This window comes from Notechis scutatus, chromosome Z (assembly GCF_049901735.1).
Source record: "Notechis scutatus isolate UNSWTSFEM ecotype Mainland chromosome Z, rNotScu1.2, whole genome shotgun sequence".
Lineage (NCBI taxonomy): Eukaryota > Metazoa > Chordata > Lepidosauria > Squamata > Elapidae > Notechis > Notechis scutatus.
Genome location: NC_142025.1, coordinates 1899037 through 1925202, shown reverse-complemented (window position 1 = coordinate 1925202; position 26166 = coordinate 1899037). Strand labels below are relative to the sequence as shown.

Genomic DNA, 26166 nt, shown 5'->3' with positions numbered 1-26166 from the left:
CTCACTTAGCAACAGGAATTTGGGGTTTCGTTGTGGTTGTAAGTAAAGGACTATCTTAAAAGATTGATGACTTCACAGTTCAATTGGGAGCCATCCACACAGCGCCCCCAAAAAAAAGGGGCAGAAAAAAAGACACAAAATTCTGCATTTTCCAATCGAGATAAACTCAAGTGACAAAATTGGACAGCTCAAACATCAGAGAATCGCTCGGAGAACATTTTATTAGATAAAAAAAAAAGACCAAACTACTCTCACGCCAATCAACCTTCATGTGTCACATACACTTTTTGAGGTCAGACAGCCTGGAGAAATCTAGAAATCTGTAAAATAATGTCTTTCTTGTAACCTGTAGCTGGCTGGGGAATTCTGGGAATTGAAGTCCTCACTTCTTCAAAGTGGCTTAGACTGAAAAACGCTGCTTTAAAAAAAACATGATAAACTTGAGACAATTGTTGTGTGACTGACATATTCGTCGTTTTTTCTCTTGCTACGCACCTGTTTCTTAAATCTTTATTATCTGTCTGATGGTTCTTAGCTTGTTTGCTTTCCCCCTTCCCCCCTCAAATTATTCTATAATTTGAACTTTGGAAATCTCATAAAAAAGTTAAAAAGAAAAAAAATGAAAGACAAGGATCGCCCATCTGCCTAGCAAGTCACACGGAAGAGCAATGCACACGGCCCGGATCACATCCTCCCACCTTGCTTGCGAGGCGGAAGTTTCCCTGGGTTTTGAGGTCCACCTCTGGCATTGGGAAAGCCACTCCTGGCCCCAAGAGGAAGGAGAGGCAGCAGCCAAGCCGAGAGACGCAGGAACATGGAGTCCATCTTCTCCCCGTGAAAGGAAGGCAGGAGGAGAGGCGTGTCTGAAGAAAGCCTCGAGGTTTCCTTTGCCAGCAAAACGTGGTTTTGGGGCTCCCTGTTGGTTCGGGGAACTCAGATCTGGGGTTCTCGTGAAGAAGGGGGAGACCCTCCTTTTGAGGGACCCCCAAGGAATCTCGTTTCTGGAAGGCGCCTCAATCCGAGTCACTGTCCTCCTGCTTGGCCAAATCGACGGCCGAGGCCAGCTCTTCCTCCTGGCCTTTCAGACGTTCTCCTGCAAAAGAGAGAGAGAGAGAGAGGAGGAGATGGGCTTCATGGAAGGTCAAAGGAGCCTCGACAGGGGTGGGCTTCAAATTTAGTGGCCAGTTCTCTGCCCAGTTGCTGGGTGGGCATGGCCTAGTTGGCCTCATGGGGGCGTTTTTCCCCTTCCAGAGGCTCTCTGGGGGACGGAAATGGACCAGTTTCCGGCCTTCTGGAAAACCCAGGAGGCCCATTTTATGCCCTCCCCAAGTCTCCACGCGGGCCCTGCACTTACCTGGGACCCAAAACGGGCCTCGTGGAGACTCCAGGGTGGGAAGGGCCAGCCAATCATGGCAATTACCAGTTTGGCGAATGAGATGTAAAATTAACCACCGGTTCGCTCGAACCAGTGTGAACCAGCCCAACCCTGACCCTCAAAGCAAGGGGCCCACCCTCCTGGGCAGCTGAAGCATCCTCGCCAGAGGCTTCGGTGCATCCAAGAAACCCCGATTGCCCATCAAAAGAGGTTCGTCCTTATCAAAAGAACAGGGCAACCAGCCACAAATTTCATGATAAAGGTAGTCTTGACTTGCAACAGTTCATTTAGTGACCGTTCTTCATCATACTTGTGACCAGGGCAACATCCCTGTGATCACCTGGTCAAAATTCAAATGCTTTTGCTTGGCAACTGGCTCGTATTTACGACAGTCCTGGAGAGTCAAGGGATCTCCTTTGGCGACCGTCTGACGAGGAAAGTCAATTCACTTAACGACCGGGGGATGGAGTAGCAACTGCAGTAACTTAAGTTTAAGTTGAATCACTTAACAACAGTGGAAAGGAAGTTCGTAAAACGGGGAGAAAACTCACTTGTCTCACCTAGCAATGGAAATTTTGGGCTCGATTGCAGTCAAAATTGGAGGATTTCCCGAACTTACAAGCCTGTTCCAAAGTTCTGATAGCTACATCTCCTTATTATTACTTATGTGATCACAATTTGGGCCCATAGTGAACCTGCATTTGTGGCCATTTGCGGCATCCTGGAGTCACGTGATCTCGGTTTGTGACAATTTTGCCATAAAAACAGCATTTTGGCAAAAACACATGTCGTATACTGCGGGGGTTTGTGTTAGGTCAGTAGTCTTTTCTGCAACAAAAGGCCATAAAAATGGGTCTGGCCACATGGTGTCCTGCTTTACAACCATAATGGGAAGGCTCCATTACGGTCTTAAGTTGAGGACTATCTGTATCATGGGGTGGAAATATCCAAAGAATCAGTAAAGGAGGAGCAAGTGCCAATGTTGGATGGGAAGGAGGGCTTGTCGGACACAGAACATGGGCTTTGCTGTCTTCCAAAGAGCGGCCGTTGTCTTTCAAATGCAGATGAGTTGCTGCCTCTTGTCCCAATGGGTTTGTTCTCCTATATGGCGCCACCCATTTGTTAAGGGATTGTGATGACCCCGTAGTCTCTCAAAATAACCCCAAACCCAAACCATATATTAAAGTCCGGTAAAGCCTTCAACTTAACTTCACTGTTTTATTGGGCACAGTTTAAAGTCACAAATGTAAATAAGGAGGCAAACAGAAAACCAAAACAAACTGCGTTGACGAGAGTTCCGAAGCAAGCCGAGATAAACTCCATTATAAACTCCAGGAAAATAGCCGAGGAGAGTCCATGGGAAGAACGCCAGCAAAGATAAGCCTCTTTCAAGGTGTAAATTGACTCCAGCAATTCTAACTGCGCAGTTGCAAACTTATATACATAGCTCCCACCTGCAAGCCACGAGGAGGATCATGGTCATCTCCTCTTGAGTAGACCTCGTTTTTCCCTGATCCCCTCCTCCCTGCATGCCCTAGGATGGAGAAGGGATGGGCCTGGGTCCTCCTCTGACTGCTCACCCGGCGTCTGCCCTTCCCCAGCCTCCTCCACCACCTCTGGAGCCACACTCTCACTCCCTGTCGGCTGTTCCTCCTCTCCCTCAGAGTCAGGCTCCACCAGGGGCATGACGACAGTGATTGTTTTGGTTCACCAATGTACAGATCTGCACTATTTTGACCCCGAGGACACAGATAAAGCTCCAGGGGACCTCAAGGGCTCCCTAAAAAGGATGCAAATGACCAGCTTGGTCTGCAAGGAGCAGAAATCCTTCCATTCCCCACCATCCAGCCAGAGCCGAAGAAGCTTCTTCTATGAGAAGTGAAATGTCTTCAAAATTAAAAACAAGAATGTCCAGCGCCTTTTTAGGACTTTTGGGGGGAAACGAATGACAAAATGACCCGGGCGCTACCACGTTTCTACCCCACGGACCAGACTTACGTATCAGCTCGGCAATGGCCCTCTGGGTCCGTTTTTCCAATTTTTCCAGTTTTTTGGCCACATCCCGCTTCAGGTCCCTGGAGAACGAGAGAAGGGAAGAAATGAAGTGAATCAAAACTCCGAGAAGGTGGGGGTTGGACTAGAAGACCTTCAACTCTGTTATTCCCTATCAGCCATCCAATCTTTAAATGCCAATTGAGCTCAGAGCTAAGATCCTAAGCGTAACCTTCCTCCTCTAATTGGAGAAGAGCAGGCAAAACCAGTGGTGTGTGTGTGTGTGTGTGTATGTGTGTGTGTGTGTGTGTGTAAAGGGGAATCAGCCTAGAATCGCTATATAGCCACAAAGAAAACGAGTCCAACCCTCCTTGAAGCCCCTTATCGAACGCCTAGCAAGGGCGGAATAGCAGTCGAGGGAATTCCTGCGCACGGGCTCTCAGTCATGAATCCGTGGAGATTAAAGATTCCCTCCCGGTGCATATAGGTTTTTAGCAATAAACCGATGTAGCTGAACCTTCCAATGCACACAAAGAGCACAACTGCCGCACGGCAGACACAGGAAGTTTGGGAAGACCTTTAAAAAAAAAGCAAATTTTGTTTGCATTGTCCGTGGAGATAAACGTTCCTACTCACCAGTCCGGCTTCCGGGGGGCGAGATTGGCCAGGTCCTACAAGGGACAGAAATAAAGGGGAGGGGTTAATGAGGAAAGCTCCGCCCCCCCCATCCCCCCCTTCTTAAGAGTCACTTTTCAGTAAAAGGACCTTGCTGGTCCCGTGGGAGGCGGCCTTACCACTTCTTCGATGATCAGCTCTGGCTTAGCTGCCTCCAGTTGCTCCTTCACTTTGTCTTCCACTGGAGAGAGGAGGAAACGGGTGATGTGAGAGACGTGGAAAAGGAAGGGGGCGAAAGGGTGAGACGTCCCCTGTCCACTGGGGCCCCCGTTGGGGTTTGTTGCCCGCCTGAATCGAGCCAGCCCCCTGCAGGTGGGCGCCCTCCAGGTCTGGGAACCGCAGGACTCAGCAGGAGGGGAAGGAGGGAAGGGAGAACTTCAGGGAACAGATGCCGGAGAGGAAAAGGACAGCAACCCAGGTTGGAGGTAGGACACCAGAAAGGCCCTCCAGAAGGAAAAGTGGGTCCTAGGGGCCCCTTCAGGGTCCTGGCCTCGCAGGTGCCAGCTACCTTGGCCTTAAGGCTCAAAGGAGGGCACCTGTTTGGCTTTTCCCCCTGGTACAGGAAAGGGAAAGTGGAGGAGGAGGAGAAGGAGGGAGGGGGAGGGGGAGGAGAAGAAGGAGGAGGAAAAGGAGGGGGAGGAGGAAGAGGAGGAGGAGGAGAAGAGGAAGAAGAGGTGGAGGTGGGGGGAGGAGGAGGAGGAGGAGGAGGAGGAGGAGGAGGAGGAGGAGGAGGAGGAGGAGAAGAAGAAGAAGAAGAAGAAGAAGAAGAAGAAAGAAGAAGAAGAAGAAGAAGAAGAAGAAGAAGAAGAAGAAGAAGAAGAAGAAGAAGAAGAAGAAGAAGAAGAAGAAGAAGAAGAAGAAGAAGAAGAAGAAGAAGAAATCAGATACACGAGGAGGAGGAGAAGGGGAGGAGAAAGAGGAGAAAATGAAGAAGTATGGAGAAGGGGACAAAGAAATGAAAAAGGAGGATGGAGAAGGAGAAAAAAAGATGCAGAAGGAGAAGATAAACAAGGAAATGGAGAAAGAAGAGAAGATACAAGAGGAGGAGATGGAGAGAAAGACAAGGAGAAGAAGGAGAAAGAGAGAGATTTTAAAAAAAGGACAATGACACATTGTCGTCCTTGCTAGCTTCCTGGTTGGCTATTGCCAGCCAGGCCTGGACAAGACAGACTGACCACCCACCGGGGAGCCCTCCTCGTCTCCCCTACTGAGCTACCTGAAGCTGGCTTGGCATTGGGCACCACCCTTTCCTTCAGCTCTACGTCTTCCGGGATGTAATTCCGCAACTTCAGGTCCCTAAAAAGAGAAGGAAGAAAAAAAAAAGACGATTATGAAAGAGTGTAGGCTCCCTCTGCCAACGAAGGTGCGCTGCTGAATTTGAAGCAATTGTGCCCGGTTGGAGTTGCGACTTCCCACGGGCTTCCCCAGTGACTTGGTTGTGGGATTCAATTAATGACCTCAACTGAGATTGCAGGGATTTCAGTCACTAAACAACGCAGTTGCGCTTTAAAACCGCACCACTTAGTGATGGACATTCTGGTCCCAATTGCGATCATAAGTCAAGGACTCCCTGTCCTTGGTTTTCCACCAACCCTACAGGTAGTCCTCAACTTACGACAATTGAATCCAAAATTTAAGTTCAACATATTTGTTAAGTGATTTTTACAACCTTTCTCCCCCCCATACACAATTGTTAAGCAAATCACTGTAGCTGTTAAGTTAGTCACAAGGTTGTTAAATGAATCTGGTTTCTTCATTGACTTTGCTTGTCAGAAGGTCGTAAAAGGGGATCACGCAAGCCTGGTACACTGCAACCTGTCATAAATACAAGTCAGATGCCAAGCATCCAAATTTTGGTCACGTTACTCCGAGGATGCTGCAACAGTTGTGTGAAAAACGGTCCCAAGTCCCTTTTTTCTGTGCAGTTTTAACTTCGAACAGTCATTAAATGAATGGTTGTAAGTCGAGGACTATGTGTGTTATGGTTGCTACAGATTTGTTAGTGTAAGGGGAATAATACGTGCTTTTGACTTTTCTTTTTAATTCCATTTTTTTTTTAACGTCCTTGTCTAGTTCTGTTTATTTTTTCTGGAATTTTGCATTTCAGGCTTCTGAATAAAACAAAAAATATGGATTTAAAAAAAAAAAAAAACCAGAAATGAATTCCACCCAACTCCAGGAAATTTACTGCCAGGGGAGTAAAAACCTTCTTGGTCCACGCGCAGAAGGAATCCATGCACGAGTGGGAGGGAAACCAGCGGAGTTAATCTGCAAATGGTTGCAATCCTCATGCTGTACACTAGGTGGAGACGTCACCCTTTTTCTTCAGCTCCTCTGCAGCTTCACTGGTGGAATTCTCAATTGGAAGAGAGCTGGGAGGGACCTTGGGGGTCATCCAGCCTGACCCCCTGCTACCCAATGGTAGTTCAACCTCTTCTTCATGTCTATCTGGATGTTCTCGGTCATCCAGGTCACGGTTGTCCCAAAAGTGCCTTTTTTTTTTTTTTTTCTTCCAAGAGGCAACTGGACTTTCTGGGTTTTTTCTTTGAAGACGTTTCACTTCTCCTCCGAGAAGCTTCTTCAGCTCTGACTGGGGGGTGGGGAATGGAAATATTTATACTCCTTGCCACACAGTCCTTTCATCACCTTTGGGATGATCTCTTCTTAAAAACCTCCTGGAGGCAAATCATTCCCACTGATTGTTTTTACTGTCAGGAAGTTTCTCCTAAGTTCCAGGTTGCTTCTCTCCTTGATTAGTTTCCACCCGTTGCTTCTGGTCCTGCCTCTTCAGGGGCTTTGGACAATAGATTGACTCCCTCTTCTTTGGGGCAGCCCCTCAGATGCTGGAAGACTGCTATCATGTCTCCCCTGGTCCTTCTTTTCTGCAGACTAACCCAACCCAATTCCAGCAACCATTCTCAACGTGTTTTAGTCTGCAGGCCTTTTCTCAGTTGCTTCTTCTTTGCAATTTCCCCAAAGCCTTCACACCAAGACTCCCAGCATCGTTTGAGGCAAGGCAATGGGACGGCCTGCACACACGAACAGCAGCCTGGAGGAAATCAGGCAGTTTGCCGAGGAAACTAGAGACATTAGAACAATTCAGGCCCTTCACTTTTCCCTTATCCCTTTTCCTCTTACTTAAGAGAGGTAAGGCTGGAATGTTCCCCAGATTGCAAACGCTTCCTGTTCTGGGACTCAAATTTAAAAAAAAAGAAAGAGAGAGCTTGGAAGATGGATAAACACACTCGCCTGAACGGCCCTTCAAAGATGAGGAATGCGGAACAGCTAACCAGAGGCTGGAGCGAACATTATTCCTGCAAAATGGCTATTCACTTTTCTTTTCTTTTCCCCCGTTAAGGAGAACGTGAAGAGGCCAACAGAGCAACAAACGGAAACAGAACTAAAAATAAAGTTATCTCCATTTAGAATCGGAATTTGAAGAATCCCAGGGCCAGGAGAAAGAAGGCTCAGCTAGCAACAAGTTCAGATAGGATAAAAAACGTATTTTTAAAAGTCGGCCGATGTTAAAGGGCTTAGAAAAAAACCCGTAAAAGTTGGGTTATTCTTGTCTTGGAAACATTTAAACGGTGGTTGACTTGTTAACATTGCTAAACAAAAAATAAAATAAAACAAAATGGCCAGCAACAGGATATGTTACCATTTTATTATTCGTAAGATTTTTATCTCACCTTTATTACTTTATAAGGAACTCAAGGCAGTGAAGGTAGGTAGTAAGAGCTAAGAGCTAGTGGTTAGAATGCAGCACTGCAGGCTGATTCTGCTAGCAGTTCGATCCTCACCAGCGGCATATAAGTCTAAGTGCTCTGACTCTTCCTTCCTTCCTTCCTTCCTTCCTTCCTTCCTTCCTTCCTTCCTTCCTTCCTTCCCCTTCCCTTCCCTCCTTTCCTTCCCTTCCCTCCTTTCCTTCCTTCCTTCCTGTTAGAATGCTGTATTGCAGGCTAACTCTGCCCACTGCCAAGAGTTTGATCCTGACTGGCTCGAGTGACTCAGCCTTCCATCCTCCCAAGGTGGGTCAAATGAGGAGCCAGATTGTTGGGGGCAAGAGGCTGACTCTATCACCCGCTTAGAGAGGGCCGGAAAGCACTGTGAAGCGGTAGATAAGTCTAAGGGCTATTGCTCCTGCTAATATTCCTTCCTCCTCCTATTTTCCCCAAAACAGCAACCTGGTCAGGTGGGCTGGGCTGAGAGAGAGAGAGGGGGGGGCCCAGCCAGTTTTCATGCCTAAGCCAGGACTAGAACTCCCTGTCTCCTGGTGAGTGGCCCAAAGACACCCATCCAGCTTTAACCCCTACGCCAAACTGGCTCTTTTATTTCAACCTTTTAACTTAATATCCCTTAAAAAAAAGGAACTCCACCACTGAACACATTCAAAGATGCCAGGCTGTTTAACTGAACAACTGCAGTGATTCGCTTAACAACTGTGGCAACCAAGGTCGTAACCCTGAGCACAGCTCACTTCACAACCAGCGTTGTGGTCGTAACCTGAGGATTTTCTGTAATCTTTCCCAGCTAAGGGGAGGGGTATATTTTAAGAGAAAAGATTGAGGATTTTCCAAAAAACTTTTATTATTATTATTATTATTATTATTATTATTATTATTATTATTATTATTATTATTATTATTATTATTATTATTATTATTATTATTACTATTAATTATTATTATTAATTATTGTTTTTCCATTTTCGTATGCCCCGTCTGATTCAGACTCTGATAAAACCGTCTTTGGTCTGATTGGAACAATTGATTTTGTTTGTACTGGATGACTCCGGCTTCGTATCTTTCCATTTTTCTTGCTGTTGCTGTTATCTGCTGCTTCACAATTTCCAATGCTTCGTGAATTTTCCTTGCGCTGAGCCCATATTTTTTTTTATCGGATGTTTCTTGATCTTGCTGTTCTTCAGCTTTTCCTCCTGCAAATGCTTCAAGTTGCTGGAATCTGCTTGCAGGCTCTTGATTTTCAATTCCAACCTGATTTTCCACTGTGCTTTTTTCCAGTCGATTTTCTAGCGGGCTGCGGCTGTTGAATCCCCAGTTCTTCTGTTACTATGACTGCTTGTACTGTAGGCAAACTGATTTGTTTGTTCAGTTGATGTTATCTGGACTGCATAATATCAAGCACGGGCAAGTGAAAAATGTGGTCAGCAAAGAATACACGCAAAGGGTCAGAAAACTTCTAAAACCCAAACTGAATGGCGGTAAACACCATAACCGTCATCAGATATACTGCTGGGATCATAAACTGGACACAGGCAGAGCTGGGCAGCTTGGATAGGAAAACAAGAAAACCGATGACCATACACTATGCGCTGCACGTTGACAGGCTGTATTTGCCCAGGAAAGCAGGCGGCAGAGGACTTTTGCAAGTGAAGCAGACAGTCGAAGAAGAGAAGTACGCTCTGGCAGATTATGTGAAAGACGGTGTTGAACCAGCTATGATGGAAGTCAACAAGAGGAAGCTGCTCAAAGTGCAGCAAAGCAAGAATCAATATAGGAAAACAGCGATGCAAACTCGGGCTGACAGCTGGTGTAGCAAAGCACCGCCTGGACAGTTCCTTGAAAAGATCCAAGGAAAAGTAGACAAGGAAAAGACCTGGTTATGGCTGACCAACGGAACCCTGAAGAAAGAGACAGAACAATGCAATCAAAGCCAGAATAGAAAAACCTGCTGATGACCCCAAATGCAGACTCTGCAAAGAAGCGGACGAAACCATCGATCACATACTGAGCTGTTGCAAGACAAAAACTCAGACTTGACTACAAACAACGTCATAACACAGTCGCTCAGATGGTCCACCGGAACTTGTGTCACAACTACCATCTGCCTGTAGCAAAGAACCGGTGGGATCGTAAGCCTGAAAAAGTGGTCGAAAATGAGCATGCAAAACGACTGTGGGGACTTCCGAATACAGACTGACAAAGTTCTGGAACACAATACCCCGGATATCACGTTTGTGGAGAGGAAAAAAGTGTGGATTGTTGACATTGCCCTATCTGGTGACAGCAGAATCGGCGAGAAGCAACTTGAAAAAGTTACCAGATATCAGGACTTGAGAATTGAACTGCAGAGACTCTGGCATAAACCAGTGCAGGTGGTTCCAGTGGTACTGGGCACACTGGGTGCTGTGCCTAAAGACCTAGGCAAGCACTTGAAAACAGTTGGCGCTGACAAGATCACCCTTGGTCAGCTGCAGAAGGCCACCTTACTGGGATCTGCCCGCATAATCGGCCGATACATCACGCAGTCCTAAACACTTGGGAAGTGATCGACTAGTGATTTGTGATACGAAACCCAGCGTGGTTATCTCGTTTGCTGTGTACACTGTCGTTTTTGTGTATAATAACAACAACTACAACAACTACTGCTGCTACTACTGTTATTATTCCTAAAACAGATTCATTCATCCAACCCACCCTGAAAAACTTATTTTATTTCCATCTGCAACGGCTCTCGATGACCTCTTGACTGGGGACAAAACCCGAGAGATTATTATCAAAAGGAAACAGGCCGACCCATCTGTAGGAATCAATTTGAGGAGCGGATTTGTAAACATTTATTGTTTGCAAGAGGGGGTGGGAGGGACATTCCCAGCCAAAATCACACGTGCAGCTTGGAACAGGCCCGAACTCCACAACTTGGATGCACAAATTCCAAATTTATTATACGTCCTAAATTTAAACCTATCAAGAGTGGCAGATTGGGGGGGGCTGCTTTAACTGATATGCAAGCAGCAATCAAACCAGGTTTTAGTACAGGCGAGAGGATTACCAAAGTGAGTTTTGCCGCGTTTTACCAACCTTTCTTGCCACAGTTGTTAAGTGAATCACGCAACCAATCAATATGGGATTAAACATCAAAAGAGCCACGGAGATGGTCTCAAATACAGGCAGTCCTCAGCTTACGATCGTTCATTTAGCAACTGTTCAAAGTTACCATGGCACTGGAAAAAAACCTGAGCTGTGACGGCTTTTCACCCTTATGACCATCACGTGAAGTATTAGTACCGCTTTATAAAGCCTTTGTAAGGCCACACCTGGAATATGGCATCCACTTCTGGTCACCATGTTACAAAAAGGGATAGAAAAAGTGCAAGCAAGCAAGGAAGGAAGGAAGGAAGGAAGGAAGAGGAAGGAAGATAGGTTTGGAAGGAAGGAAGGAAGGAAGGAAGGAAGGAAGGAAGGAAGGAAGGAAGGAAGGAAGGAAGGAAGGAAGGAAGGAAGGAAGGAAGATAGGTTTGGAAGGAAGGAAGGAAGGAAGGAAGGAAGGAAGGAAGGAAGGAAGGAAGGAAGGAAGGAAGGAAGGAAGAGGAAGGAAGGAAGGAAGGAAGGAAGGAAGGAAGGAAGGAAGGAAGGAAGGAAGGAAGGAAGGAAGGAAGGAAGGAAGGAAGAGGAAGGAAGGAAGGAAGATAGGTTTGGAAGGAAGGAAGGAAGGAAGGAAGGAAGGAAGGAAGGAAGGAAGGAAGGAAGGAAGGGTTTTAAGATGATCAAAGGCCTGGAGACTAAAACATATGAAAAAAGGTTGCCAGAACTGGGTTTGGCTAGTCTACAGAAAAAAACGACTAAGGGGGGACATGACGGCAGTCTTCCGTATAGGAGGGGCTGCCCCAAAGAAATTTATTTTCGAAGCTCCTGAAGGCTAAGAGAAGAAGCAACAGATGGAAATTGATTAAAGAGAGAAGTGACCTGGAACTAAGGAGAAATTTCCGAACCGTAAGGACAATTCACCAGCGGAACTGCTTGCCACCAGAAGTTGTTGGGTGCTCCAACGCTGGAAGTTTTTAAGAAGAGGTTTCAGACTACACGAGCCCCAGGGGGTTGGGATAGAAGACCTCCAAGGTCCCTTCCAGCTCTTATTCTGATTGACAGCATGCGTACGGTCCAGGCTTCCGATAAGCTTCCCAGCGAGTGAAGTCAATGGGGGGGAAAGTCGGATTCGCTTAACGATGGTGCGATTCACTTAACAACCGCACAAGCAGCTTAACTGATCCTGCAGTTGTAAAATCATGTGCGGCTCACTTAACAACCGCCCTGCCTAGCAAGAGGAATTCTGCTCCCCACTTGAGGTCGTACTCTCATCACCCTAGGCCACTGTCCCCAGTTGGCTTCCAACTAGCAGCGGGGGGATTCACTTAACAACGGCAGTCATTGGCTGGAGACCCAGGCAAAAGGTTGTCAAAATTGGGCCGTGTAATGTTGAATGATCACTAAACAGTTATAAGTAGAGGACGACCTGTATGCAATTGTGTGTAGAAAAAGAGAAACAAAAAGAAAACAAGATAAAAAAAGAACAAATAAAAAGTATAAAAATAAACACACAGACACACACACACACAAAACAGACACAAATTCAATACTGAAGTTGTGGGTGCCCCAACACTGGAAGTTTTTAAGAAGAGATCGGATAAGCATTTGTCTGAAATGGTGTAGGGTTTCCTGCCTAGGCAGGGGGTTGGACTAGAAGACCTCCAAGGTCCCTTCCAACTCTTATATTCTGTTCTATTCTGATAAATATATTTCAAGGAAAAGAGTTTCCCTCCCCTTGCAAAACAGGCCGACAGATTATGAATATCTACAACTCTGTTTTCCCAACCAAGCATCTATCTACTATATATAAAAACCACCAACAGAGTTAGCTGGCAAAGCCAAGGAGCAGTGTTAAACTTCAAAGTCTGTTGTTATTCAAGACTGTGTAGCTTTTGTTTTGAGGGTGACTGCTATTTTTTCTCTCCAATGTACACTGTGTGTATCTCTCTCTCTGTGTATGTGTTGTGCCTATGTGCTTCTGCGGCCCTCTTGGTTCGGCACTTCACAAAGGACCCAGGTTGCCTTCCTAAATTAATGGTCCACCCCATGGACCTTGATGTTCCTTGATTCCTAATAATTATTATAATAAATAAAATTCATAAATTTCCCAGGAAAGTAGGCAGGAAGAACACAGGTGTGTGTGGGGGTGCCTTTGGTGGAGAGGTTGGTCAGGAGAAAGGGGGAAGGAAGGAAGGAGGAAAGAAAGAAGAGAAGGGAAAGGGAAGGGAAGGGAAGGGAAGGGAAAGGAAGGAAGGAAGGAAGGAAGGAAGGAAGGAAAGAAGGAAAGAAAGAAAGAAAGAAAGAAAGAAAGAAAGAAAGAAAGAAAGAAAGAAAGAAAGAAAGAAAGAAAGAAGGGAGGGAGGGAAGGAGGGAGGAAGGGGAAGGGAAGGGAAGGGGAAGGGACGGGAAGGGGAGGGAGGGAGGAAGGAAGGAAGGAAAGAAGGAAGGAGCCCCTGACTCAATGAGAAGGAAGGGACTTTTCAAAGATAATTTTGTCAAAAATTTCAATTTTAATTGGGTGTTTTTAAATGCAATTGAGACTTGCCAAGACACCACATGGGATTCAAGCTGACCCTCTGAGAAGGGGCTTCTTAAAGATAATTTTTTTTAAAATAAAAAACGTTTTTTAATTTGTGTTTTTTAAGCATAACTGAGACTTGCAAAATACAGGATGGGATTCAATGAGAAGGAAGGGACTGTTTTAAAATATACATATTTTAATTTTTTTTAAAGTTTCAGTTGGGTGTTTTCAAACACAAAAGGAGACTTGCCAAGATACGGTTGCTAGGGCTTATCTCTATAAACTATGTCCTGGTGCAGTCGAACTTTCCTGATCTGTTTTTTCTCCCTGCCCCCCCCCCCCCCCGCCGTGTCCCCCCCCCCCACGAGGAGAATAACCAGAGACTCACTTGTGTTTGGGGGCGTCTTCCTCCTCCTCCTCCTCCTCCCGGCTGTTGACTTTCAGCAGCTTCACCTGCGGCGCCTCACTCTCGTTTTGCTGGGGAGGGAGGGAAGGAAGGAAGGAAGGAGTGAGAGAGAGGGAAAAAGAAAGAAGAGAATTAACAGGACACGGGTACTCCTCGATTTATGACCACACTGGAGCCCCCCAAAGGTCTGACGCTAAGTGAGGTGGGGTGGCGGTCAAGGGGTTTTTGGCCCGTTTGACGACCGATCTCACTGCAGTCGTTAAGTTAGTAACATGGTCATCAAGTGAATATGGCTTCCCCACTGACTATCATCAGAAGGGCGCAAAAGGGGATCATGTCAGCCCCTGGACACTGCAACGGTCATAAAATACCTGTGACAGTGTTGGAAGGGTCTTTGGAGATCACCTAGTCCAACCTCCTGATCGATCGATCGATTCTGTCTGTCTGTCTGTCTATCTTTTTTCTCTTTCCTTTCCTTTTTCTTTAATACCTCCCACTTTCCCTTTCTTTTCTCTTTCTTCTTCTCTTCCTCCCACCTTCCCTTCTCTTTCCTTCCTTCCTTCCTTCTTCTCTTCCTTCCTTCCTTCTTCTCTTCCTCCCACCTTCCCTTCTCTTTCCTTCCTTCCTTCTTCTCTTCCTCCCACCTTCCCTTCTCCTTCCTTCCTTCCTTCCTTCCTTCCTTCCTCTCTTCCTCCCACCTTCCCTTCTCTCTTCTTCCTTCCTTCCTTCTTCTCTCCCTCCCTCCCTCCCTTCCTCTGACTGGCCTCTCCAGAGGGCCCCCCCGTCCCCTTAATGCTTAATGAGAAGAGGGGCCTCTCCTGCACACCCATAAACACCCCCCCTTGCAATCCGATCCTTCCTTCCCCCTGTCATTTTCAGGGTCAGAGATAAGGGAGGGGAGAAGGGCCGCCTGGTCAGACCTTACCAGGTTATCGGGAGGGGAGGTAGCCCCTCACTTTGGGAGGGGGGGGAGCAGGGCTGGAGAGAACAGGGAGGCTGTCCCCTTCCTCCCCCCCATCCAAGGACAAGAAAGCAATTATGGGCAGCCCTCCATTTGCAACCGTTCGTTTAGTGACGGGCATTATCGTGGCAAAACTGGCGTGTCTCCGGGTTTCACACACTTCCACCAAGCGAAGTCGAGGGGGAAGCCAGATTCACTTAACGACCGTGTAACTAATTCAACCACTGCAGCGACTCACTTAACAACTGGGTCAAGAAAGGTGGCAAAAATGGGAGCAAAACTCACTTAACAACCATCTCGGTTAGGCATGGAAATTTGGAGCTCGACTGTGGTCGTTAAGCCGAGGACTGCTTATGACCCCTGTACGGACCGGAAATACAAGGGTTTGTTGTTGTTTTTTTGGCAAGACTCCTTGATTTTCAAGCACCGCGAAAAGACAAGAGGGACCTTTTGAATTACACAAACCATTCTGCATTTAAAATTGTGTGTGTTTGTCTGTATAAACTTTCTGAGGACAGCCTGAACGGATATCGAGCCAAGATGCAGCTCACCGCTGCGGAGGAGGAAATTCGAGGGCTTCCTATCACTTTTGTGTTAAAAGCGCATCGCGGAGGAGGGCCTCTTGGTGGGCGTCCGTTTCCTGCCTTTTCACCCCCGTTGCCAGCGTGAACTCAGCTCGGGAGCGTGCCAATTGCTGGGCTCCTCCATGAAATAAAAATAAAACCAAAGTGGGGAAGTGGCAAAACTCTACTCTGACTGGCAAAATTCACCTGCAGGCCGGTTCCTTGTGGGTGTGGGCTTTGGCACACGTTAATTAAAACGTTACAGTTTGGGTGCAAAGAAAGATCATCCGTACGTGATTTTTTTTTTTCCTGCAGTTGATCATCATTTTCTCCAGTCGATCATCATTAATCATTTTTCCAAGCAGGGAAAAAGTTTGCTTGCTTGCTCCAAACTTTAAAAATTACAACTACTAGGCATCTACCAATACAAGCAGCGCTCGACTTAGGACCACAATGGAGGCCAACATTTCTGTCACTAACCGGGAAAGTTGTTAGGTGAGCTTGGCACCATTTTACGATCTTTCTCGGAATCGTTAAGCCAATCACTGCAGTCGTTCAGTTCGGTACACGGTTGTTAAGCGAATCTGGGCTTCCCCCATCGGCTTTTGCTTGTCAGGGGGGCGCAAAAGGGAATCACGTGAGCCCCACGACATAGCGACCATCATAAATATGAGTCAGTTGCCAAGGGGCCAAATTTTGATCACGTGGATGCTGCAACGGTTTAAGTGTGGAAAACAGCCGTATGTCCCTTTTCCCCAGTGCTGTTGTAACTTCGAATGGCCACTAAATGAACCGTTGTAAGTCAAGGACTGCTTACAAAAACCAAGAGGTTAAATTTTAAGGGGGCAAAAACGGGTCCACTGTTAGGTTGGTGGAATGTGGCTCTGCGTGCCGTTAATTCTGCTAGCCCTTGTAAACTGTCCTGTGCTTAAAGCTACCGGTTTTCGCTCTGGGTTTATGCGCAATTAATCCTCCCTTCACTTAGTTATTTATACCGAGGCTCCGGCTGGCGCCAACCAGTTTAAAAATATAACTGCAAGTTTTCAAGGCTTGTCAGATCTTCTGGGCCAAACCCAAAACCTTTCTCCACCTTTTGCTGAGAGCGAAACGGAACAGAAGGTGGTTTTGGAAATAAAAGAAGTGGGACGGTTAGAACAGAGGTGGTTTAATCCTGGCCAAGCTGGATCGCTTAGGACCTAATGACCCTGAGGTGGAAAATTAGAAAGACACCTTGGAAAAGTGTGTGCAAATCCATTGGTTATATTTTGTTGTCACAAGAAACCAGGGAGGGAAATTAAGGTGCCTCTAGGCTCACATTCTCCATACAGAAGTATATTTTGTAAATAAATCATTTCATTGCTAGCCTGATTTTTCCCAAGCTGCATTTCCCCCACCGATTCGAAGCGTTGAATTAGGAGGAGACAGGAGTCATGGTTGAGGAAGAGCAGAAATCTAGCATCTGCAAGGCATCAGGCTAGAAACTAGGGGGATGCGAGTTTTAGTCCTGATTTAGGTATGAAACCTGACTGGGCCACTTTGGGCCAGTCACCAGGAGACGGTGAGTTCTAGACCCACCTTAGACATGAGAGCCGGCTGGGTAGTTTTGGGCCAGTCACCAGGAGAAGAAGGTGAGTTCTAGTCCCATACTAGACATGAACACCAACTGGGTGAGTTTGGGTCAATCACCAGGAGAAGAAGGTGAGTTCTAGTCCCACATTAAACATGAAAACAATCATCAAAGGACAGTGAGTTCTAATCCCACCTTAGGCAGGAAAAATCACTGGGCTTTCCTCCCTCTCAGCCCAACCCAACTCACAGTGGTGGCGTTGTGGGGAAAACCGGAGGAAGAAGGAACATTAGATAATATTTTGTAAGGCGGGATAAACCATAGCTGGAGGTTTTCAAGAAGAATTTGGGGTCTATCCAGGATGGTATAGAGTGTCTTGCTTCAGCAGGGGTCTAGACTAGATAACCTCCAAGGTCCCTTCCAACTCTATTATTCCACTACCAGGAAAAAGAAAAAAGGGATAGATTGTTAATGGGATTTGAAATCAAGCTTAGATTTTTCCTCTCCTGTGTATTTTCTGGGACAAATATACCTGGATGTCCCTTGCTAGACTAAATGAGAGCTTCTAGGGACTTTTTGTGACTCTGCACAATGAACCACAAGCACACCTGGCCACCAGCCCCGTCCACCGAGATGGGAGTTTCCCATCAGGGTAGAGAACGTGCAAATTCCTCTGGCTGGCTATGGTCAAGGTTCTCCAATCCCAAAGGTGTCAGAACTGTAATTCCCAGGACCCCAGAGCATGCCGGAGGCAGGAGGGTGGGGGCTGCGGCCTTAAAACATGAACAATTAGTCCTCAACTTACATCAGTTCATTTAGTGGCTACTCAAAGCTACAACAGCCCTGAAAAAGAAGTAAACTTATCGCAGCATCACCCATGGTTACGTGATCAAAATTCAGATGCTTGGCAACTGGCTTGTTTTTAATGACAGTTGCAGTGTCCCGGGTGTGTGTGTGTGTGTGTGTGTGTGTGTGTGTGTGTGTGTCACGTGATCCCCTTTTGTGACCTTCTGACGAGCCAAGTCAATGGGAAAGCTGGATTCACTTGTGACTGACTTAAGAACTACAGGGATTCATTTAACGACTGTGGCAAGGAAGGTTATCAAATGGGGTTTAACAACCGTCTCACTTAGTGAGAGAAATTTTGTGCTCAATTCTCCTGGTAAGCCAAGGACTACCTGTAGAAGGTATCAGGCTGGGGAAAAGCGATGTAGATTAGTGTGTGTGTGTGTGTGTGAGAGAGAGAGAGACATGTCTGAAAAGAGGATAAAGCCTAACTTTAATCTAATCTCATCCAATTAGACAAAATCGGATTTCAAAAGAGCTCTTATCGTATCTCACAGCCAAGGTTTCCAACCTGGACTAATTCGAGACGTGGGGCCTTCAACTGCCGGGATCCCCGGCCACGTGGTAAGCTCAGGCCCACCGCCTACCCCTCCCTCCTCTGGAAGTTGTTTAGTTAGGTATTGTGCACCTGCGTAATAATAACCCCTTTCCGCTGTTCCTGCCCCCTTCGGATTTAATTTGTGGCTTTGAGCCATGGGTGGTCCTTGACTTACGACCACCGCTGAGCCCAATGTTTCTGTTGCAAAGCGAGACAGTTGTTACGGCAATCTCACCCCACAGATTTGGGACCTTTTTTGTCAGGGAATCCAAGCAGTTGTTCAGTTAGTCCCACGGCTGTGAACTGAATCTTGGTTTCCCCATCGACGGTGCTGATCAGAAAGTCACTAAAGGGGATAACGTACGGCACTGCCATCTCATAATGCTGCAAATCGTTAAGTGTGAGGACTGGTTGCAATTAGTGACACTGTAACCTCAGGAAGTCACTAAATGAATGGTTGTAAGCCGAGGATTGCCTGTGATCCAAGGTAAATACTCAATACTCGGGGAAGAGCTGTCTTGAAGATTTATACCCTGATTGGAATTCAGGCCAGTAGTTTATACTTGACTTCAGAATGGATTTATTTAATGATTTATATCCCGCCTTTGTTATTTTTACAAACAAAGAACATCAGCAACATATCCAACACATCTTCCACTTCTTGTTTTCCCTAAAACAAAAGCCCAAAAGTGGGTTGGGCTGAGACAGAGGGACTGGCCCAAAGCAACCTAGCTGTCCTTCAAACTTAAGTGGGACCAGAACTCATGTCTCCTGGTGATTGATCCAAAGTCACCCATCTTGGCTTTCATTCCTAAAGTGGGACTAGAACTCACTCACTATCCTACTTAAGCTCGGTGCTTTAACCACTAGATCAAACCAGCTCTCTCAGTTTTAAAGATAAATTTACCCAGCAGAAGCAGCCACTGAATTCAGAGGATACCGTCTTGAAAACGTCCCAACAATTTTCAAAGGTTTGCACACAGGCATTTTCTGCTAGGTAAAATCCAAACATCTGCATAAACTTTTCTGAAAATAACAACTGAAACTTGACTAGGAATTGCCCAGGATTGTGGAACCAGTCACCAAAATATGTCAACTTCAACCTAGTTATATTTATAACCCAGGCTATTTTAAGAGACGTATTAATATTTTTGAAAAAAAGTCCAGAAACTCCATTCCCCCTTTTTCAAGCAACATTTTCAACCGACATGAGTCACAAGAAGGATGTGCTAAAACAGCCAGGGTCAAAAGCAGAAAATCAGGAGACAGAGGAGAAAAATGAGATCACAGGGAGTCTTCGACTTACAAGGAGTTCCTTTAGTGACCGTTCAAACTTACAATAGCATTGAAAAATGTGCTTTTTCACACTTACAGCATGCCCAGGATCACGTGATCGAAACTTATGTGCTTGACAACTGAATCACAGTTATGACGGTTGTCGTGTCCCCGGGGACCACTTGACCACCCCACTTTGCAACCTTCTGACAAGCCAAGTCAATGGGGAAGCCAGATTCCCTTCACAACCTTGTGACTGAATGAACAACTGCAGTGGTCTACTTATCAAATGTGGCAAGGCTTTAAAACTGGGTAAAACCCGCTTAAAGACCGTCATGTCGTTTAGCAACGGAAAGTCTACGGCTTACGACCACAGCTCAAACTGTGGTCGTAAGTCAAGAACTGCCCGCCCAGACCAAGAAACAGAGGGGTTAGCAGGTGTTCTAAACTCCCATGTTGTTGCCAGCCACAATTTCCAGAGGCTTCAGGTCAGTCAGAGATGGATTTTATAACACCAGATTTTACGTGCCAGGGTGAGTGGGTGGGGGAGGCAGCCTGCAGTCAAAAAGGAAAACCACGCACCCTTTCATGGGATTCATGCTTGTGTACCCCTCCCTGTCAGAAGGAGAAACCTCCAGGCACCCACACTGGAGCTTGTTATGAGCTTAGCTCACTTCCACGAGATCACAAGACTTCCAGGACTGGCAGTTTAAAACAAATGAGCCCGTTTTGCTTCGCAGCAAAAGGGAAAATAACGCTGTTGCTGTGATCAGGAAAATATTAAGGTGATTCCACTTCGTAACTGATAAATAACAGGACTTCCAAACTGTGGTTGAAGAAAAAGAAGGAGGCAGTTTGGTCTAGTGGTTAAAAGGCAGCAGGCTAGAAAGTGGGAGGCGGTGAGTTGTAAACCCGCCTTACACCTGAAAGACGGCTGGGTAACTTTGGGCCAATCACCAGGAAATGGGGAGTTCTAGTTCCGATTTAGGCCTGAAAGCCAAATGGGTGACTTCAGGCCAATCACTAGGAGACGGGGAATTCTAGTCCCACCTGAAACCCGTCTAGGTGACTTCGGGCCACTTCTTCTCTTTCAGCCCAACTCTCCTTACAGGATTGCTAGGGGCGGGGGAAATAGGAGGAGGAAAATACGTTGGATATGTTCTTTGCCTTGAGTTATTTGTAAAAATAGTGAAGGCTTGTTACAAATGAATATTCACTTATTTATTTAGCGTATGGCAAATGCACGGGCTTATAGCGGTTCAAATGTTAATGTCCCGTCCACCCAGCCGTTCAAGGACTGGATGGTCTAGGTTGGGGGAAAAAATCAAGACTATTGGGACGGTGTAAGGTCTGGATGGACATCCAGAAACTAAGGGGATCGATCAGCCTCTACCCCCAGAATATCAGCCCTAGGGCTGGTCTGCTCCACAGCTGAATACTGACACACACACACACACACACACACACACACACACACACACGTTTGGCTTAATAGCTGCCACGCTAGCAAGATTGATGGCATAAAATCTACTCCTGCTTGCTGGCTCCCCATCTTGAGCCACATAGTAACCCCCCCCCCCAGCTCTACAAAGGCAGGAAGCCTCAGTGAAGGAGCACCACAAAACTATGAGGAACCCACTTCTTCCTGTGCACGCTGATCTTCCTCCTCTATCAACGGGCAGGCTTAAATCCAGGAAGCCCCCTCTGGCGCTCGCTCGACAGCTGCGCCACAACTTTGACATCAACACAGTGGAAAGCCCAATGGGCTGCTGAACGCCCAGATACAGGCAGTTACGGAGATGACCCCACACACACACACAAAAAGCGCCACGTTTTGATCTGACTCGTCAGCACGGCTCTACTCTGAACAGGATCCGAACCCAACATGGTGTCTTTGTTTAAGTGGGGTCTTGTCTCTACCCTCTGTGTGACTGTGGTGCTCCTCGACAAAATATCCATCACGAATAAATAAAACAAGAAAAATGGATATGTGTTCAATTATCAAGAATCCATCTTGCCTGGTAGTCTTCAACTTACTATTTATTGAGCGACCATTTGAAGTTACAGCAGAACTGAGAAAAATGACTTATGACCAGTCCTCACACTTACAACCGTCGCTGCATTCCCGTAGTCACGTGATCAAATTTCAGACATTTGGCAACCGGTTGATATTTAGTTTCCAGGGGTGATTCCCCTTTTGTCACCTTCTGACAAGCCAAGTCAAGGGGGAAGCCAGATTTCCTTAACAACCAATTTATTAACAACTGCAGTGATCTGGTTAACACACAAAAAAGGAGGGGGGTGTTTAAAAATGGATGTGATTCATTTAAGAATTGCTTCACTTAACAATGGAAATTCCTGACTCAATTGTGGTTATAAGATGAGGACTACCTGTATTAAAGTGCATGCTGAATCTTCAACCCATCTGAAGATCCAAACTGCATTTGGTTCAAAGATACAGGGGGAAATTTCACAGAGATTCAAAATTTATTCGCACCAAATTCAGATGTTCCAGCCATTGTTTGTTGTGTGCATGAATCAGTTTTGTCTTTTCATGAAAAAGAAAGTTGCTAAGATTCAAGGATTGGCCAGCATGTTCCTCCCTCTCATGCGCATCTGGAGGCCGGAATGCTATAAATTATCCATGTTAAGTGTAAACAGATCCTTCAGGCTCACCTGTCAAAATAAACCACCTTCCCTGCCATTCATGGTTTATTTAACAGTTTGCCTAGTAAAGTTTTGGGTCGTTTTCAGGAAACGCAAACAGAGTAGGGATGGTAGATTGTTCAGGACATGAATGTCAACGAAAGGTTTGACTGACAAATTGTGTTGCAATGCCATAAAAGGAAACCACATTCCTTTAGGTGTTCCAGTCTGATATTCGGTCACAAAAAGAAAGACAGACAGGGGCTTGCATCATGACAGGTAGTCCTCACTTAGTGAGCATTCCAAGTTACAACCACAAATGAGCCCAACATTTCGACTGCTGAGTGAGGCCATGAATTCTGCTCCATTTTGTGACCTTTCTTGCCACAGTTGTTAAATGAATCACTGCCGTTGTTAAGTAACATGGTTGTTAATCCGGTTTCTCCACTGATTTTTGTCGTCGGAAGGTGGCAAAAGTCGATCACATGACATCTCTGCGACTGTCTTAACTATGAGTCGGTTGCCAAGCATGTGAATTTTGATTTATGTGACCACATGGGCACGCTGCAACAGTCGTAAGTGTGAAGAACAGTCATAAGCTGCTTTTTTCAGTGCTATTGTAACTTCGGTCACTAAATTACAGATTACAGATAATCAGAGTTGGAAGGGACCTTGTAGGTCATCTAGTCCAACCCCCTGCCCAAGCGGGAGACCCTACACCATTTCTGACAAATGGCAGTCCAATCTCTTCTTGAAAGCCTCAACTGATGGCGCTCCCACAACTTCTGAGGGCAACTTCTGTTCCATGGGTTGATTGTTCTCACTGTCAGAAATTTTCTCCTTATTTCCAGGTTAAATCTCTCCTTGTTCAGTTTCCATCCATTATTCCTTGTCTGGCCTATAGGAACTTTAGAAAATAGCTTGACCCCTTCCTCCTCCCTGTGAACAGTTATGAGCTGAGGACTACCTGTAAAGTAGATAAAGTATTTCAGAGTCGAAATAATAATGCAGTCCTTGACTTATAACCACGAGTCCAAAATTTCTGACACTAAGCAAGACAATTGTGCCCCATTTTTACGACCTTTCTCACCCTAGTTGTTAAGTGAATCATGGCAGTTGTTAAGTAACATGATCGTTAATCTGGCTTCCCCATTGACTTTGATCATCAGAAGGTTTCAACTGCGACCATTGTAAATACGAGTCGGTTGCCAAGTAGTTGAATTTTGACCACGTGACCAGGGGGATGCAGCCACTGTCATAAGTCACTCTTTCAGCGTCATAGCTTTGAATGATCACTGAATGAAGTGTTGTTAAGTCGAGGACTACCTGCTTCTGGCAAAAAACATATCATTAAAGACCATTGTATTTGTTTAACGACTGCGGCATTAGCTTAACATTAATTAATATCACTGCAAAAATAAGTGACTTGGGGATTCTGGGAGTTGAAGTCCACCCACTTTAAGGTGATGGAAGTTTAAAAAAACCTTTTAGCTTAACTGCAGGTATTCCTCAATTTACAACCACAAGTGGGACCAGGGTTTCTGTTGCTAAGCAAGACGGTTGCTAAGTGAATCATGCCTCCTTTCACAAATTGGGCTGTGGTTGTTAAGCGAATCACTGCAGCCATTAAGTGAAAAACACCTAATAATAAAAGGAGACCCACAACCTAAAGGGAGAGCTCGCTGCTAGCCATCACAGTACAGGCAAGGGGTCGATGGGTTTTGTAGTCCCCAACCTCGGGCCCGGTATCGCTTTCCCGGTCCAAAGAGAATGCAAATGGCGGGCATAGCACAAGGAACACGGGGTGGCGACCCTGCCACGGGGATGGGCTTTGTAGTCCCCGTTTGACAATACGCATGCGCGAGTGGCGTCACAGTGACGTCACTAGAGGGCCAGTTCCCGCTTCGGGCCTTCCTCTTCAGACTGGACGAGCCTCCACAGCCGCTTCCCGACCCTCCGAGCCAGCCTTACCTTCCTGCCCGCCCCAGTACGTTCCCTCAACGCCTTCAGTCGCTCCCTTCGCCGCAGCGCCTCTTCCTGCAAACCGCCGGCCTCGGTCGCCATCTTCGGGCCTACTGCGCACGCGCGTCGGAGGAACACAAGCGCGTGCTGGCCGCTCCGAACGAGAGCAGAGTCGCCGATCGATGACGCCAGGGGCAGCCAGCTGAGCGTCGAGCGCATCGCTCCAGGCGTGAAAGTTTGCAGGTTCAGAATGAGTCGTTGGAAGAGTCCTGTGAGCATATGCAGAGTGCAAGGAAGGCTGTAGAATGGGTTATAGCTGCGGAACAGAGACTAAGACTCGATGTTTCTTTACAGCTTGGCCAGTTTAAGATGGGTGCACTTCAATTCCCAGAATTCCCCAGCCAGCCATGCTGGCTGGGGGATTGTGGGAGTTGAAGTCCATCCATTTTAAAGCTGCCAATTGTGAAAGACACAGTTCTAATTGTCTTACCAGGAACACCTTAGGATTTCCCCCTACTTCCATGCCATGTACAGATAGTCCTTGACTTACAACGGTCTGTTTAGGGACCATTCAAAGTTATACCAGCACTGAAAAAAGTAAATTATGATCTTTTTTCACACAACCGTTGCAGCCGCTCCACGTGAGTAAAATTTGGAGGCTTGGCAATTGGCTCATATTTACGACGACTGCAGTGTCCCAGGGTCACGCGATCCCCTTTTGCGACCTTCCTACTAGCAAACGTCAGTGGAAAAGCCAGATTCACTTAACAACCAATGTATTCACTTAACCACTATGGGAGAAAAAAAAAAGATTAAAAATTGAGTGTGACTCATTTCCACAACTGCCTAGTTTAGCAACAGAAAATCCTTCCATTGTGGTCCTAAGTGAAATCCATGTTAAATCTTGAACCCCCTTCAAAATGCAAAATATATTTAGTTCAAATAAGTCAAATTTGTGCAACAACCGTGTTACTAACTTCAAAACTGCCGTGATTCACTTAACCGTGGTAAGAAAGGTCGTAAGGTGGGGCAAAACCCGGTTAATAAGTGTCTTGGTTTAGCGGTGGAAATTTTGGGCTCAGTTGTGGCCGTCAATTGAGAACACCGGCATTTCTACATGTCTTCCTTGACGTTTCAATTCCCTTCTCAGGAAAGCCTGCGGAAGGCCACCCGTTTCCAGCTTCCCCACCCCGACCCTTCCAGGTGCTGAAAAACTGGGGTCCCTCTCCTCCTAGGCCAACCCTGCACCCTCAAATAGTTGCATCCACACAACAGACAGAACCCAGAAGATGGGATGAATTAATGGAACAGCCTGCCTTCCAGAATTGTGGGCGATCCATCGCTGGAGGTTTTCAAGAAAAGATTGGATAACTACTTGACTGGGATGATATAAGCTCTTCTGCTCGAGCGTGGGTTGGACTAGAGGACCTCCAAGGCCCCTTCCAGGCATATGATTCCACGATTCACACAATGACCTGTGTTGGGCGTTCACCTAGCCAGGAAAACAAAGTCACTTCAGCAGAGAGGACTATCGCTTGGAGAGGACAGTCGTATGGACGGACAAAGTGGAGTGTGGTAGGTGCAGCCCAATCTTAACCCTAACCCTGAAAGATTCATGGCTATGTTTGAAAGTCTGAATGTTTATATCATTTCCATCATGGGAGTCCCTGTCTTCCTAGCCCAAACTTGCAATCCCAGGGAGTTGCATTCACACAACAGGTGGAACCTGGAAGATGGATCCCTTCGCAAAACGCTCTAGGCTTCTCTGTCCTGGGGTCTTTCAGCCAGAGAGGGACAACAAAGGCACCTGAGTGGAGAGGGGCATCTCTGGGAGAAGACCATTCCCCACCCTACAGTCATAAGTGAAGAAGCTCCTTAGACGAGGAGTGAAATGTCTTCAAAGAAAAATTTAAAAAAAGCACCTTTGGGATAACCACAAATTGGATGACTGAAAATCTCTCTCCACAGACACTCTCAGAGAAGGGGTCACAAACTTGGCAACTTTAAAACTT

The 26166-nt window shown here is 46.3% G+C and overlaps 1 protein-coding gene across 1 annotated transcript; it reads right to left on the bottom strand.

Moving 5' to 3' along the window:
• Nucleotides 1-203: 203 nt before the first annotated feature.
• Nucleotides 204-24266, bottom strand: CCDC12 (coiled-coil domain containing 12). Its single transcript, XM_087948351.1, has 7 exons — nucleotides 24164-24266; nucleotides 13779-13867; nucleotides 5259-5338; nucleotides 4162-4223; nucleotides 4004-4038; nucleotides 3374-3450; nucleotides 204-1093 (listed from the first exon to the last, which is right to left on the bottom strand). The coding sequence occupies exons 1-7, from the start codon at nucleotides 24254-24256 to the stop codon at nucleotides 1014-1016; spliced, it is 516 nt and encodes a 171-aa protein (XP_087804477.1). The 5' UTR covers nucleotides 24257-24266; the 3' UTR covers nucleotides 204-1013.
• Nucleotides 24267-26166: the final 1900 nt, after the last annotated feature.

What these genes read in the sequence shown, in the direction of transcription:
- CCDC12 (XM_087948351.1), bottom strand. Translation starts at nt 24,256, where the DNA reads ATGGCGACCGAGGCCGGCGGTTTGCAGGAAGAGGCGCTGCGGCGAAGG. An exon ending in GTACTGGGGCGGGCAGGAAG is followed by an intron (nt 13,868 to 24,163) that starts GTAAGGCTGGCT and finishes CTCCCTCCCCAG; the next exon opens with CAAAACGAGAGTGAGGCGCC. An exon ending in CAATGCCAAGCCAGCTTCAG is followed by an intron (nt 4,224 to 5,258) that starts GTAGCTCAGTAG and finishes TCCTCTCTCCAG; the next exon opens with TGGAAGACAAAGTGAAGGAG.